This window comes from Quercus suber, unplaced genomic scaffold, assembly GCF_002906115.3.
Source record: "Quercus suber isolate HL8 unplaced genomic scaffold, Cork oak 2.0 scaffold_252, whole genome shotgun sequence".
Classification (NCBI taxonomy): domain Eukaryota; kingdom Viridiplantae; phylum Streptophyta; class Magnoliopsida; order Fagales; family Fagaceae; genus Quercus; species Quercus suber.
The window spans coordinates 175,823-192,630 of record NW_027069708.1 but is presented as its reverse complement, the minus strand read 5'-3'; the positions used below and the strand labels follow the sequence as shown (position 1 = coordinate 192,630).

Sequence of the window (16,808 nt, the reverse complement as noted above, 5' to 3'; positions counted from 1 at the left end):
CAATTTTGCAGTCATAGACCCCAGCTAGGACTCACCTAAGATTTGACAAAGGGATCATCTAGTTCTGCATGAGGTCAAGTACAAGGCATATGGTTGATGGTGAACCAGCTTTCTAACATGTCTCGTACTGCTTGTCAATTAGGAAACCTAATGTTTTTTTGCAACATCTTCCATATGCATGTGGACATGTTGAATGGATGTGTCAAAAACTAGCTTGGTGGCCCTTGTGGAAGTGTAAAATCACTTCTTTCAAAATGACCCACATCTGCCCCAAGATGTTCTCGATTTCGATCGATATGACTCACTCAACCCATGTTCTCTACAAAGAGGCCATTCAAATGGGTCCAAAACTACTTTCATTTCATGGAATTGATGCTGTCATTGTGCGCTATATGAGGCCAACCTGTGATATTTGGAAGGTTATACGTAAAATTCCAAATTATTTTAACATATGCTTCCAATCATAGCACGCTACATTTTCCATTTTCTAACCAATGTGGAAGCTTATGAAAAAGAAAGACAATTTTTGTCAAATTTGACAAAGTTATGGAACATCAAATGTAATATGCAATTAACATTCTAATTATTTAGATATATTCTTCAATCAGTGTCATTAGTTATTATTTGCATCATTGGACTCACATTCCACATTATTGTTTTGTTATTTCTTTGGTCTGTTTTACCAACCAGAAGCATGTAATAGTAATAGACATTTGTGAAGTTCCAAAAGGAAAATAAAATGCACTCCTATATAATTCTTGAAATGACTGTCTGATTATTGTCAGAGGGGGCTGTATGTAGGTGGATCGTATACAGTGAGTCCTACGTGATAGATATGAGTCTAAGGAAAAGGATGATCATTAACAATCATTTACATTTTTTTTAATGCATCAGATGTAACCTATTAGAGACTATCAGTTAGGCAAATATACTGTCCTCAGAAGAAGCAATTTCATAAACTTCTCAACTTCTTCGGATATGTCAAAAGTGTGTACCATCAATTATATGAATGATTGATTCCAAATTTGACTATTGGAACTAGCATTTATTTCTATTATGTTGGTGATAAATTCAAGCTTGAAGTTACGTAAATTCCTCACCAGAATTATTCCAGGTTCCTTATATATTTTTTCATAGAGATATAATCGATGTGTTTGAATCCACTCACTGTATTAATGTTTCTATGACCACATATATGCTGCTATAGTACTATCAACTATCAAGTATCAACCTCAGAAGATGGCTTGAACAAAAACCAAATAGAAAAAGTACGTAATTGCCAGACATTGACTTTGAAATCACATTGATCTTGATCAACAACCTAGCTAGTAATTTTCGTAGATAGTCCCAACTCAAAGCCCTATATATATTAAAGGCTGAACATAAAAAGACTGGCTAGAGGGCCAAGTGGGCCTACGTAAGAAGGCATAGGCTTGTGACTCTAAAGAAAGCCCATACATGAGCTCATGTAGAGCATTGTGATATTTATGGCACCACGCATTAAATGTGTATAAAAGGAGGGAATAGAGAATAATTAGGCATATAGATGATGATACATCTATATCATAAAAATATCCCACAAATAAATTGAAAAATCCAAGTGGCTATACGACAAATTGCATTATTATGCTTATAAGGTCTTTGCTTAAGATAATGAGATATAGAACATAGCCAAACAAAACCAAACCTCAACTTTGGTGGGCAATGTTGTCATATCCAATGTATTTTACTGTTGACACACTTGAAGCTTTAAAAAACATAAAGATGACAAAAAGATGAAATTAGGAGTACGAAATTTGATAATATTTGTTTCTTAACAAAACCAATGGCATCAACTTACCTGAATCATTCTTGACATGCGTGTAATAAAATTGGAACATCCACCTATATTCCAAAAATTAACAAGTTTGATTTACAAGTCATTATGCAGACCGCACAAGAGATAATCAAAGGGAGGTAACAGTTGTCATACGAATTCTCTCCACATAATTAAATCTTTGAATTTGGCTCTTTGTTCACAACCCCATTTTTTCTATTCCATTAGGATTAAATAAACCAATTAGACAAAACTGACAAATCACACCTTAAAATCCTGAATGTGATGACCTAGATTGATTGGATATTAAATTGAATTAGTTGCATGTGTGTTTGCTAAGTCCCACATTGGGCATATAATAGATTGATAAATGCTTTATAAAGAACTACAGGGAGCTCAATTGTGACTTAGATTAGTTCATTTGAGGTTTAACATAGGTGTGACTTTTTTAACTCGAGAATATTTTGATGCTCCAAATTGATTGAATAATAAATTAAATTAGCTAAGCATGCCCTAATTTTCAAAATTAATTTCTCAAAGCATATATTCAAGGAGTACATATGAAGCACACTCTCAGGCACACGTTTTTTTTTTTTTTTTTTTTTTTTTTGAGAAATAATTACAACATGCTGCTAACCTCGCAGCTCGAATCATTTCCCCCTTAAACCTCCAAATACTTTCTACATGGGAATGTACCAATTCAACTATAAGGCCTTTGACTCAGGCACACATATTTAAGCCTCCAGTTGAATGTATCACAATTTTCTTACAAAACTCATTATATTGTAGCTATATTAGATACACAATTTAAATACAAAAATTTCTTTACTAGCAACTACAATATTGTCATTGTGAGTCGTGATAGTCAATACATTGGATAAGAGTTTTGAAGTTATATAATAATTATTCTTTTATCTATTTTTTATCAAGTAAAGTAGGCTAAAATATTGTTTTCATCTCTAAAGTTTGCATGAATTTTCTTTTTTATTCCTAAACTTTGTAAAAATATTTTTTCAATAGTTTAGCGGCAAAAATAGGAACAAGAAAGAACTTTTTTCAAAAGTTATGGGATAAAAAATATTTTCAAAATTTTAAGGATAGAAATTGAAACACTTTCAATAGTTTAGGGATGAAAAACAAAATTCATTCAAAATTTAAAGACAAATACAATATTTTAGTCAATAAATTAAATATATTATAAGTTCATGACCAAAATTGTGCAACACATGAGATTTCATCTAGTGAATATATAAAAATAACAATGTCATTCATAATAATACTAATTTCTAATTTGTAATAGTTATTTGGAGAAACTGCATAAAAGGTCTAGAATTTATATCAAGTTTTAGATTAGGTCTCAGGTTTTTAATATTGTCAATTAAAACTCTAAACTTTAGAAATCATTTCAATTTGGAGCTTTTGCCTATCTTCATTATTTTGGGCAGTAATGAAGTAGAGATAGTGTGAAAGTGTTGATAAAATATTGTGTTTCACTTAAGACTTGTTCAAAAATCAATTCGGCAGCTATTAAACCTCAAAGTCATAGAGAGAGAGAGAAAAAAAATCATTCAGAGAGATAAATTTTTGCTTCGAATGAAAATTTTTTTAAAAGAATATTCTATACCAAAAATCAAAGTTGTTTACCAAGTGTGGATTCATCAATGGTTTGTCCAAAATAATGAAAATGGATTGAGACTTCAAATTAAACGGTTTCATATAAGCATGATATCTAATATAAAATACACTTTTGTATTTCTATATATACCATGTTAAATTTTTAATTCAGCTTGGGAAACTTTACCCACCATGCATTGATAGTATTATTTTTCTTTAAACTTAACTTCAATGTAAAAACTTAGAGCTAGAAGTCACTTTCTCCAATGAAACATTAAAGAGAAAAACTGGAGGACCCGCATGATTCTAAAACTTATAGTTAGTCCAAGGAAGCACATTCATCCCACTTCCACCTTCATACAAATAAAATTTTCTCTCTCTCTTTCTAAATGATTGAGCCCAATTGCCGTCTCTGTTGACAAGCTTAATGAGTTCTGTAATTAATTTTCTTGATCAATGGGGATGCTTAGTTCTAATCAAAATCTTGGACTGTTGTGTTAGTCAGCTACTTCCAAGATCCACAAGAAAATATATTCTATAGACAAATGCTTTTTCAGTCCAATCACCCTTGATCATAAAAAGGAAAACTTTACCTATATTTGTGACCTTATAAAAATGCCTCAAATAGCAAAATTACGAGAACACGAGTGTCTTGGTTGAAACTAAAGGCCTTTCTTCCAAAAGCAGCAACTTTAACTATGTCTTAAATGATGGCATTGAGAATCAAGTTGACCCTTGTTCCAAAACACAGAAATGAAACCAAAAAAATGAAAAAAAGAATCTTGTTTGATTCCCTAAGCTGTTTATTTTTCACTTTTGCATTTGCTTTTTAACCAAAAGGAACATAGAACCAAACTCAGAACTCGATCACTTTGCTATGAAAGCGGTCTGCCATGAACAAACTTTAATTAAAATTTTCCATGCACAGCAAATGTACGGGATACGGGAAGCGCGTATTTACATATTTATATACTTCAAAAATGAAAAAGTTGAAGGAAAAAAAAAATCTTCCTGTAATGACTAATGGGACAAAATGATTTAGCTTCACATGGTATTGCTTTGAGTTTTGCTAATCCAAGGAACTTTTAAAGCTACTTGTTTCAGTTTATGTGCAGTAGCTAATTCCTTGGGACTCAAACCCTATAAGAATGTCCTCCAATTTTTTTGCCATTGAACTTTGCTATTGAGTATTTTCCTTCAACCAGTGGACCAGTGGATCTACTCGACCTATATGCTTCGGTTAAACTTAAATGAAAATAAAGAGAAGAAGTCAAAATATGTTTGGGGCTCGCATTAATAATCACTAATCCACTAAATTTTTATGCAAGGAGTGTATGAACCTTTAGCTCGGGTATTCCTTATATCTAGGATGGTAAATGGATCAAGTTACTTTTGAATAATTTAAGTTTAATTCGTAAATAATTTTATTTGTATTAGTTTATTTAACAAAATAGTCAAGCTAAACTCCAAGTTTAAACTTGACTATTACATGAGTCAAGTTCAATCATCATAATACATGTTTATGAACAGACTACTTGATTTAATATAATATATGTTATAACGTGTTTATGTACATACATGTATAAAAAAATTATTTATGTAAACTTTATATTAGATGGTGTAAGTTTGTAAATAAGTTCATATAATATCAAATTATTATTTTTAATTTATTGATAATATAAATAATCAATGTTGTAAATTATATATAAATTTGAACAATATAAAGTTGCTAAATATAATTTGTATATATAAGTTAATTAACAAAAATCATTATATCTAATTAAATTAAACAATAATTTTAACTATAATTTATTATGTATCATTCTCTTTGCTGACATAGTGAAAATCAATGCAACTCCTTAAATGTAGCCCTTGTGGTGAACCATGTAATTTTTGTTTTTTGCTAAAAAAAAAAAGGGTAGAGGATGGCAACTAGTGTGACTTCCTTATCTAAGCATGATCATAGTAGTACCTTACCCGCTGCCAGGAAAAACCTCATACTCTTGGTTTGTGTGAAAAACTCACTTATTTTTTAGGTCGACTGTTTGTGATAAAATGGGATATAAGGAGCACTAACATAGATGTAATTTTTTGAGACTCGAATCTAAGTCTTGAGACTTGTTGGCCCGGTATCTTACCAACTAAGCCACCCGAACGCTGGTGAACTATGTAAATTTTTTGTATCATGTTATTGTTATTTGTGTGTTCTTATATATTTTTGCTTCTCGCAATTTTTGGGAGTTAAAGCAAATTCCCTTCAAGAATTACATTAGAAATTACTTTTTTTTTTTATTATTATTATAGAAACATTAGAAATTACTTAATAATTATAATAAGGTAAAATTTCTTTAAAAAAAAAAAAAAAACTTAAAATTTGCCACTTGTAAGTTGTAACAAATCAAACAAACTTTTTAATTTTGTCATTTTGAACTCTAAACTTTTTAGGCAATGACAATCTAAACGCCTTATCCAATATCCACATGTGATGAAAGCTACTTTGGTACTCGTCTCCTTATTGATATTGTCCTACACCTTTGTTGTGGTTTACACTTTCTTCCACTCACAGAGTTTTTCTATTGTCCTATACGGCTATACCTTTATTGTGGTTTAAACTTTCTTCCACTCCCAAATTTTTTTCTCTGTAATGTGTGGACGAGAAGACTAATCCATAGCAAAGCTGTGGTTTGCGTGTAATAGGCACCAGTCAAAATTTTGCACCAAATAAGTTAAGCGCGGGATTTGAATAACAGAAATAAGACACCACCAAATATATCATTACTTCTGAATCATGACTTGAACTTTGAAAAGTGCTAATATTACTCAAATTTAAATATAAACGTGTAAATAAAAAAATGAAATAAAAACAGTGCTCATGGCATTACAATAATATATATATATATATATATTTTTTTTGATGAACACATTACAATAATATGTTGTGCTGGGCAGTGGGCACGCACATGCTACGGTGCTACGGCTACCTCAAGTAACGCCGTAACAAAAAATAATAATAATAATAAGAAAATTAGCTATAGCTAGCAATTGTAAGCATGCTAATGATTTTTTAGGCCTACATGGGTAGCCCGCAATCTGATTTATAAATTATTGCACCATAAAGGTGGTGTTTTACGGGTGTCTTTTATGAATATGACATAAGATGTATATAGTTTTAACTTTTTTTAATTATAATATGGTTGTTGTAATAGAACTAGACAGAAAACAAATTATGAATAATCGTCCTTTCTTTGAAATATGGATAAGGAATGTTGAATGTCCTTGTACAGTGCTGCGTTGATTGAAAACAAAGCAAAATTAAAATATAAGTGAAGCTAGCATGCCCAAATTTTCTATCTTCTGTGCCCAGATCAAGAATAAGGTAATGGAAATAAACAAATGGTTTAATGTCATCCACTTTGTTGTTAAGACTCATGAACCTTTTTTTTGTACCCTTGGCTTTATGTTCGATACTAAAATGGCTAAAATACCCCGTCTTTTAATTGAGAAGGAGAATTAAAAAAATGATTCAATAGTTAAGAGGGGAATTGCAATAGATCGACATTTTCGTATCATTCCATTCAAGGAAACCAAAAGATGCCTTGATGCAAAAAAAGCAATTGGCAAGCAGGAATTGAAATGACATCAAAGGATAAGTTGTTTAGAACCACAAGAATGGAAATTCAACTATTCAAGAGCACTAGAACTTAGGATAGAAAGCCTACAATTTGTATTCTCGTCAAAACTGAATAAATTGTACAGTTTAGGACTATTTATACATGTTGTGATCAAGTACCAACTACCCTAGCCTTTAACTAACTCAACACATAGCTCTAGGCCTAGATTGGCCAACCTCTCTAACAACCTACTAACCCATTTAGCTAACTGAAACTAGCTTCTAAAAACAGCCCTGGCTATTAATTGAGATTCTGTAACAAAAGCCCTAGCTGCTACATTCTCTAGTTGTTACTAAAAGAAATTACTATTTCTAATAGTATTACAATTCACAATCATATGCTACTTCATGATTAAGCCAATAGTTGATGCTGATTAACACTCCAAGTTGTGACTGCATCAAGTTGACTGCTACAGTGCTACTGCTACCGCTACCGCTGCATTAATCTGTTGTTGTTGCTGCCTCATGGATAAAAGCAAGGTTACTTGATTATGTTATTTTGCGAAATTCATGGGATTTTTCATTACTAAAAACACTTTTTCCCAAAAACCCATGATAGCTTTGCAATGCTTTCTAACTTTCTAAAGAGACCCTTGAAAATTTGTTTTCCAACCCATGGATTTTCTCCTTCCAAAGAATGTCTTTTCCAAACCACGGGGTTGCTATTTGAAAATTGATTTTCAAAACCATGGGGGTTTCCCCTTTAGAAAATTTTTTCTCATGAATTGAGATTTGTTACTCCAAAAGTAAATTTCTAAAACACAAGGTCTCAAATTCTATAGAATTTTCCAAAAGAGTTAAATTTCTCTTTAAAAAATCATTTTCCCAAAAACTCATGAGAAATTGCATCTTTTTTAATATACCTTCTCCAAAATTTCATGAGATTTTGAAACCCACTTTAAAAATATATTTTATTTCAGTATATCTAGAAAAAAAAAATTCCCTTTTAAAGAAACCCTAAAGATAATTTTCCTTTACAAGAATAAAAAAAGTAATATATTTTATTAAAAAAATAAAATTTCATTTTCTAAAAACTCTCTAAAAGATATGAAATTCTTTTTTTTTTAATACAAAAATTATTTCAACGTGAGATTTGTCCATGGTTCAAATCAATGGGCTTATGGAAACCAACAGTTTTGATGTGTTAGAGTTGATTACCTTACTCCCTAAGGCGGTTAAGATTTCTGGATTATCAAGTTGGATAAAGATAAGTCTACCTCTCTAAATGCTTATCGACATTTGCAAAGATAGTCCAAGCATCGATCATCACTTGGACTTCTGATTAAAGTCCCGATCAACACTTTGACCTAGAGTCTTGATTTGATTCATTTTCGATTTGTGCCACAACTTACGTTTTTCTGATCAATTTTTTAGTTCAATATGACTTTGGAACATAAATTTTAGCTTTCTTGAGATCAGATAACATTAATGGATATTTTGAGAATTTTTTATTTTAATTAAAAATCTTATTTCTAAAATGTTTAATTAAAGTTAAAAAATAATATAATTATCCATTGCCATTAAATAATCTCATGCTTATTCGTGCATCCTTGTTACATGTGCTTACTCTAAATCACAAGAACATGTATTGACTGTTAAATCTTGATTCCACAATAACTTTTAATTTGGTGGTCCAAGTTAAGCATGAGAGATGTCGTTTTGATCTTTGGAACTTTTAGATTTGTTTTCAATTAAGTATTAAACTAGTATGTAGCCCCATGCTACCGCACGGGAATAGATATATTACTAATCATGAGTTTATTCATGTTTAAAAGGCTTAAGTCTAAATTCATATTATTAACCAGAAAATTTCATTAACAAAAACTTAGTAGTATATATATTTTACACAGAAAGATGAACCTTGGTGACAATGTTTATCCAAAAGATCCATTTACGCTTTTGAATCTTCAATCTCTATTGATGATTGAAATTTTCATAGCTTAAAAAATTTAAAATTAAAAAAAAAAAAAAAAAACCCTCAGAATTGTACTCATTTTGTAGTTTTACGATAGGTCATTTTGCAACATGATGGGCATTTGTGTGAAGAAAAATCCTTTGAAGTTCCATGGCTAATAAAAGAAATTCTCCCAATCTCTTTTTATAGAGAGATGGGTTTATGCGTGTTTTTATACATCCTTCATAGTTGTATTATCATGAAGCAGGTCCAATGGATTTAGATTGGTACTACCGATTCCCAAAGCATGAGTGTTTAATGTGTTATTAATTTCATCTCATTAGCTTCTACACATGACAGCAAAATTAAAAATAATTAGATTATACACGTGTATAGTAAAATTGGACTCTAATTTCAGATTCTAATTGAACAATTTGAATAATAATATATGATAATAACAACAATAAGAAAATCAAATAAAATTTCGAATTAAATTGTAACAATCTGAATAAAAAATTCCAATAGAAAAACAGGGTGGAGTGATCCACTCCAAGAATGCGACCAAACTTGCGTAAATATAGAATAATAAATTTCTTTCCGGAAAATTTAAATTGTTCATAACCTTTACCTTCACTGAAAATTTTAAAATCATAGTGACTTACATCTACCATCCAGACATCTACAGCCAGGTCCTCTCCAATTCGCATGAGATTCCATTGATCACTAAGTTCCTTTGCAGCCTGCAAAAAGTATCATCCCTCGATCCACAGTAGTGCTTTCTTCATTGTTATAGGTGCCAAACCTGAACAAAAAGCCAAATATAAGGATAGTGAATTTTAGGCATAATGTGCATCTAATCACATATTAGTAATTTATAACAAATGTAAAGATACAAACTTTATAAGTGAATAGTAAAAAAAACTCAGTGTCAAAACCAAGAAGAATGCCCTTTAATCAGAAACTCAGTGCAAATGTAAAGATGCAAATTTTGTAAGCAATTTATAACAAAGATGCAAACTTTGGCTTTGCTATCTTTTTGGAAGTAATGCAATGTACCCAAACCAAGTTCTTATCACCGATATTAATCTCTTTGGTTTTCACGTTTGACTGCAAAATCAATAAAAAACTTAATTAGCACAGTAACTCACTTGACCCAATACGTAAAAGTGGTTTTAATGAGAATGAGCTCACATACATTTAGCCACATGATGCAAAATTCAACTTCAATTTCACCGATATTAATCTCTTTGGTTTTCACGTTTGATTGCAAAATCAATAAAAAACTTAATTAGCACATAACTCACTTGACCCGATACATAAAAGTGGTTTTAATAAGAATGAGCCCACATACATTTAGCCACATGAATGCAAAATTCAACTTCAATTTCACCGATATTAATCTCTTTGGTTTTCACGTTTGACTGCAAAATCAAGAAAAAACTTAATTAGCACAGTAACTCACTTGACACGATACATAGAAGTGGTTTTAATGAGAATGAGCTCATATACATTTAACCACATGATGCAAAATTCAACTTCAATTTCAGATTCTAGACACATGGCACAAAATTAGAACTCTAATTAGGAATACACGTGGCACACAATTAGAGTTCTAATTTGGAATTCAATTTCACACTCTTTCTGCTTCACCTATTATTATATATATAGATAATTCAAAGGTTAAAATTACTATTTTACTCTTACATTCTTAAATGATAATTTTGTCGTTGGTGAAGTTAAAGTATGGTTGCCAAATGAAATGTCTCCAATGATGTAAATGACAACTTTTATACCAAGTCCTTATTGGATTTAATCTTTTTGGATTAGTCTATCGTACGTCCTCTGGCTTATCTTATATGCTAATTCTCATTTTGATAATAAGATATCATATTGTTTTGGCCTGGCCATTAAAGAGAAAACGACTTTTGAATTTAGAATGAAAGGGAAAGAAGGATTAACAGTCAATGTGAACTGTGGAAGAACATGAGCGGCAGATTGCCAGGGTTCAGCGGCTCTTTTGACTTTGGTAAACCTAACTTCTGAGTGAATTTGAAATTATGAGACACCACCAACTCTCTCTCTCTCTCTCCAGTTGTTTAATAAGTAATTTACGTCTCTTTCTCCAAGGCAAAAAAATTTAGTCCACATGCAAATCGTTTAGGATTTTATTTCAAATGCAATAGAAACATCATCATTCATCATCAGTTCATGCAATTTTTTATTCAATTGGACATAGAAAATAAATGGGACTACTCAGTCTAATTTGAAGTTTGATATACTCTTGTTTGCTTTTCAAAAAAAAAAAAAAAAAGAAAGAAAGAAAGAAAGAAACGAAATGCATGACACATTATAAATATTGGATTAATGGAAGTTTGTAACACTTCTATAAATTATTAAGAAAAAAAATTATGTTCTCTAATTTTATTATTATTTTTATAATATAGGCATATACCGTTTCTTTATTCTCTGATAGACCTAAATTCCAGTTGTTGCGATTCCATAACTTTCTGAGGGTTTAGTTAGCCCGCGTGGAATTAAATGCAATCATAGGAAAAGGTCTATAAATACCAAAAAAAAAAAAATTAACAAGTGTTAATGTGACAAGTTGTTAATAATATATAAAAATGAAATCAATGATGGACTTAAATAAAAATTCATTCTTAAAATAATAATAATAATAATAATAAAGCCAGTACAAACTTCCCAACTCAACTATTATAAATAATGTTGTTTGTGTCAAAAAAAAAAAACTATTATAAATAATGTTGTTAATTTTTTATGCACGTAGTATTACTCTTACCCAATGAAGTCTCATTTTCTCCATCTTGCTAAGCAACTTTTGTATCCTTTTTAGAGTGATTTATTTTTTAACCTTCATTATATGTTCTTTGACTGTTCCAATCATTGAATAGGGTTTGTCAAGTTTTTGGAATATGGTAAATTTAATCATTTAATCACATATTTCTAACACTCCTCCTCATATTAATCATTTAAGGGCCGCATAGATTGATGTTTTATTATCGGATACCATTCACCGCCTATTCCAACATCTTCAAGATGTCCACAACTTTTTATTTTTCTTTTCTTTTTGTCTTTTGATGAAGCTGAGAAGTTCACCAATGAGTCACACAATGCCTTCACGCTCGTATGTTAACCTACACAAGACAAAGGAGAAAACCTATCAAAGGGCACCGGTGTGGTGCCGGCCAAATACCCTCTGAAGGTCAAGTCAGAAAGTATTCTCACAACTTTAGAGTGCTAGAGAGGATAAAAATAATGTGTACCTTGGTTGGCGAGGGTATTGGGGCTTTTATAGTAGTAGAGGGTTGACATCTCTTCCTTGGCGCGGAAGTCTTTTCCTTATAGAATTCTTCTTGTAGAATCATAAATGTGATGGACAGATCTTCTCCTTATAGGGAATATCTTTACCAAATATATGAGATTTCTAGAGTCCAAGTAGCGCAAGGACTCTGTTTAGGACCTTATGAGAATGGGTCAAAATATTCCCACTAAGGGGTCCAACAGGCCCACGGTCAACCAGCCCATCTTTCTTTGCTCCGTCCGTATCAGGTCCGTCCACATGAGAACCGTCCACTTAAGGCCCCGTGCAAATGACGAGCTCGTCCATTCTGACGTCTGCGGACTGTAGCCGGCCCGTACAATCACAATAGGCATCCTAGCGTGTATTTTCTCCCTTTCACCTTTAATTAACAGGGAAAAAAAATATACTGTCAACACTTTATACATTTTGGTCCTCCTAAAAATAATTCGCCACCACTGTGTATGTCACATATGTGACAGAATTTGGAAACCCTGAGGCTTTAAATGTTTGATTTGATCACTTTTTAAGACAAAATAAACACAAATCAGCAAGGTTTGCAGTTTTTCAATCATTATACTCTTTCCTAATTCTTTTTTTTTTCTTTTTTCTTTTTTTCCACTTTGCTTGTTTGTGTGTGATTTTGTCTTGAAAAGCCACTAATTGAGGGTTTAAGGGCTTAGGGTTCCTAAAGTATTTCATACATTACATGGCATACACGTGTAATTCCATGGAAAACTGTCATATCGACAGAGATTGCATGATCAATATCTTGAGGAATATCTTCTAACCAAGCTAAAACTTCAGGATGAAACTTTGTTCGTTAAGTAAAGGAGTGAGCAGTTATGTTGCCCTGCCTGCGAACATAGGCGTAATGCAACCATTGAAAGGATGATGCTAGAGCTAACGCATCATTAATAAGATGGCCAAACTGTGCGAAACAGGTCTTGCCGTTGCACAAGGCTTTTAAGATGGTCTACGAGTCACCCTCTAAATCTGCATTGGTAAAGTATACATTAATTAGAAAAATCTACTCGGTAAAGTGAACTCTCTATAAATACAAGGAGCAAAATGTATTTTTACCAAATTTGATTAAGGGATGTATAGTGCATAAGTGTTTAAAATTGGTGACGGGTCACATCCAATGCACTGGAGGAGCAGCACTTGACGGAAAGATTTTATATCAATGAAAAATATCATTCATTTTACAAAGTGCACACAAACTACGGCTCTAAAGTCTCGGAGATTTTAATTATAGGCATTGAAGTTTCAGAATTTTAATTTTACCCATTGAAGTTATATTCCATTTGCATTAATAGTAGCTCATTTCATATTTTCCTTTAAATGTCACATAAACTTGTCACATGTGTTTTTAATTCATCAAATAAAATGATGCCAAGTCATTTTTGGACGCTAAAAAATACTTCAAATAATTAAAACAAAAATGGTGTGACATTGTTTTATTAGACAAATTAAAGACATGTGACAAGTTTATGTGGCATTAACAAAAACTTTGGATAGAAGGGCTTTTAATGCAAATAAAATATAGATTTAGGGATAAAATTCAAATTAGAGTATAAAATCCAAAGATCCCTAAATTTTAGGAGTGTAGTTTGCATTTTAGTTTTTTTTTTTTTTTTTAAATTACCAAACTTTGGTTAGATTCTTTATGTCAAGTTCCCTAGGTTATTGAAAGACAATCAAATGAATAAGTATAGTTTTATCAAAAAAAAAAAAAAAAGAATAAGTATAGAATATGAATACTTATATGTGTATGTATATATATATATATATATAGACACATATAAGGAGAGATGTTACGTCTACAACAATTTTACAACATTTTTACAACAAATCACAGGTGGTTAGTTGTTATTGGTTCAAATTTGAAACTAATACTAAGATTACTTTTTTGCCTCAACAATAACAACTAGTAATAACCTGTTACTTAGAATTTGTTGTAAAAATATTGTAGACATATCATTTCTTTTTTCAGATAGTAAATTCCTATGAGATTTAATGGTTAAACAAGGTCAATTGTCTATGTCATCATTAAACATTTATTACTTGCCACACCAGCTAACCGAATTAGTTTTAGAAAATATTATATTACTTTCTCTCTCTCCCTAATTAATTTATTTGTAACCTTGCACAAGTGTTATTCCTAACTTTTCTGAGTTGCAGATCTTCTTTAGCATGGCCTTATTCTTTTTTAATACGTACGTATTGGTCATCTATTAGCTAGAAAATAATTTTTTTGTCTAGATTTTGATTTCATTCACGGTTCTAGCCGTCCAAGCAATAAGCCAATAATTGATTATTACTTAGGATTGGTTTTGTGAATATATTGTAATTGTTCTTTTAAGCAACATTTTCTCCGGATCGTTTCGGTTTGATATTTTTTTTATTCCAACCTTCTTGCTATAGCGACTATTGTGTAGCATCACAACCCTGATCCTTAGAGATAAAGATAGAAATAATCTTAATTTTTTTTTTTTTTTTTGAGGGGGATCTTAAATATTGTTTTTTGTTTTTACACATCTTAAATATTGTTTTAATCGGTCAAAAAAGTTCAAACCAAATCCAATCCTTAGAGATAAAGATATAAATGATCGAATGTAAATATTATGATAAGATAAAAATGATCATTTTTTTTAATGTTTTTTGAGAAGAAAAAACTATCTATTCCTCAATGTTAGTAATTAGCATTTGTTTTTAATTCAAATTCATCTTCTACACAGATCGATTCTAATATTTTCATAATTAAAAAAAAAAATCGTTAGTGATAAATCTCTCTCTCTCTAAACATGTAAAGAGGTTGTAATAAATATTACATAATCTTCTCTCTTTAAATGAGATTGTAATAAATAATGGAGATGGGTTCAAGTTTCACCTGGTGTAACTCTTATAAACTTACACCTTTTTTACACCGTAAATTTCTAAGAAATCTAACGGTTAAAAAAACATCATTAAATGCTATTGTTTTCTACTTTATTACCTAATTAATACTAGCATTCTCTCTCTCTTTTTCTCTCTCCTTATTTATTACTTTCCACCATATACTATTTTCTTCTACACAATCTAACAAAAAAAATTAAAAAATAATCCCATAATCATTGATTTCACAAAACTACCCAAGTCAAATGACTGAGACAATTCGGCCTTTCTAGTGCACCATTTCTTCGATACTAGACTGCCTATGCCACTTCACATTATTGTTTTTTTTTTTTTTTTTTTTTTGAGAATGCACTTCACATTATTGTTGATATAAGATTATCAAATTGCAAAAAGAACAATATAAAATAAAAAGAAACGGTGGCACATTCCATTATAAACGTGCCAGAATGACCACAAATGGCATAGTTTTCAACCTCCAAATTTTCCTCAGGCAAATCTAAAGCAAGTGGAGACTTTGGCTTGGATAAACCTACAAATTACTCCAAAGGGTCATAGCATATCACACACTAAACAATCAAATCGGAGGTTTATCCAATGACCCTTTGGATAAGGTGAAACTGTAGAGATGATGGAGACTTGAAAGTATAGTGCAAAAAGAAAGACTAGAGGAAGAAGATAATGATATGGATTGGAAAAAAAAAAAAAGTTAATGCTGTGGTTTTTTTTTTTTTTTTAATAAGAAGAGTTAATGCTTAAATTACTAATTTCTAGGGAGTAATAATGATACTAGTATGAGTGTTTTTTGACCCTTAGATCTAATAGTAATCAATGGTTCACAAAAAGTGTAACTCTTGTGAAGTTACACCAGGTGTAACTTGAACCCATCTCTAAATAATGTGTAGACAGAGGAAAAAATAGCTTTTGAATTAATTTAGCTAGTGTGTGGTAAGCAATAAATGTTTAATGATGATATGAATAGTTGACATTTTTTAACATTATATTTCATAGAAATTTATGGTCTAAAATTGATATAACTCTTTTAAAGTTATACCAGGTGTGTGACTTGAACACATCGCATAAAATAAAGATCATTCTTAAAATAAATACATAAATAAAGAATAAAGAATAAAGAATCATCCTTCTACAAGTCTCACCAAATATATTGACTTTTTCCACAAATATTCATCATTATAGATATTATAATGAGTAATTTTTAAGTACTCTTAGAGCACAGAGAATGGTCACTATACTCCAAGAGTACCTAAAAATTTTCCCATTATAATGAGGTTTTTTTTTTTTAATTATTTAAATGTCAGTTGTAATGAGTTTAATTTTATAGCTTGATTTCAACTCTCACATTTAAAATATTAGGACCAGTTTTGTTGTTCTTGCTGTTGACAAAATAATAATAAAACCTATATTTTTAGGGAAAAAGAACAATAAAGTCTGGTGCAATATTAGGAAATGAAACTTTTCCAAACTAAAAAGTATCAATGTCTTTATTATTTTAAAACTCTTTCCCTTTCCAATTTTTATTTTTATTTTTATAATTTGATAGTTAAAGATGGAGGATTTCAATCATGGATGTTATAAAAAC

At 30.8% G+C, this 16,808-nt stretch overlaps 1 protein-coding gene across 1 annotated transcript in view; it reads left to right on the top strand.

The window, feature by feature from the left end:
- The first annotated feature begins 254 nt into the window (after nucleotides 1-254).
- Nucleotides 255-16,808, top strand: part of LOC111984885 (PH, RCC1 and FYVE domains-containing protein 1) — a 33,354-nt gene continuing 16,800 nt past the window's right edge. The window contains exon 1 of the mRNA XM_065780966.1: nucleotides 255-426. Coding sequence (XP_065637038.1) covers nucleotides 255-426 — 172 coding nt within the window. The remainder of the gene's footprint in view (nucleotides 427-16,808) is intronic.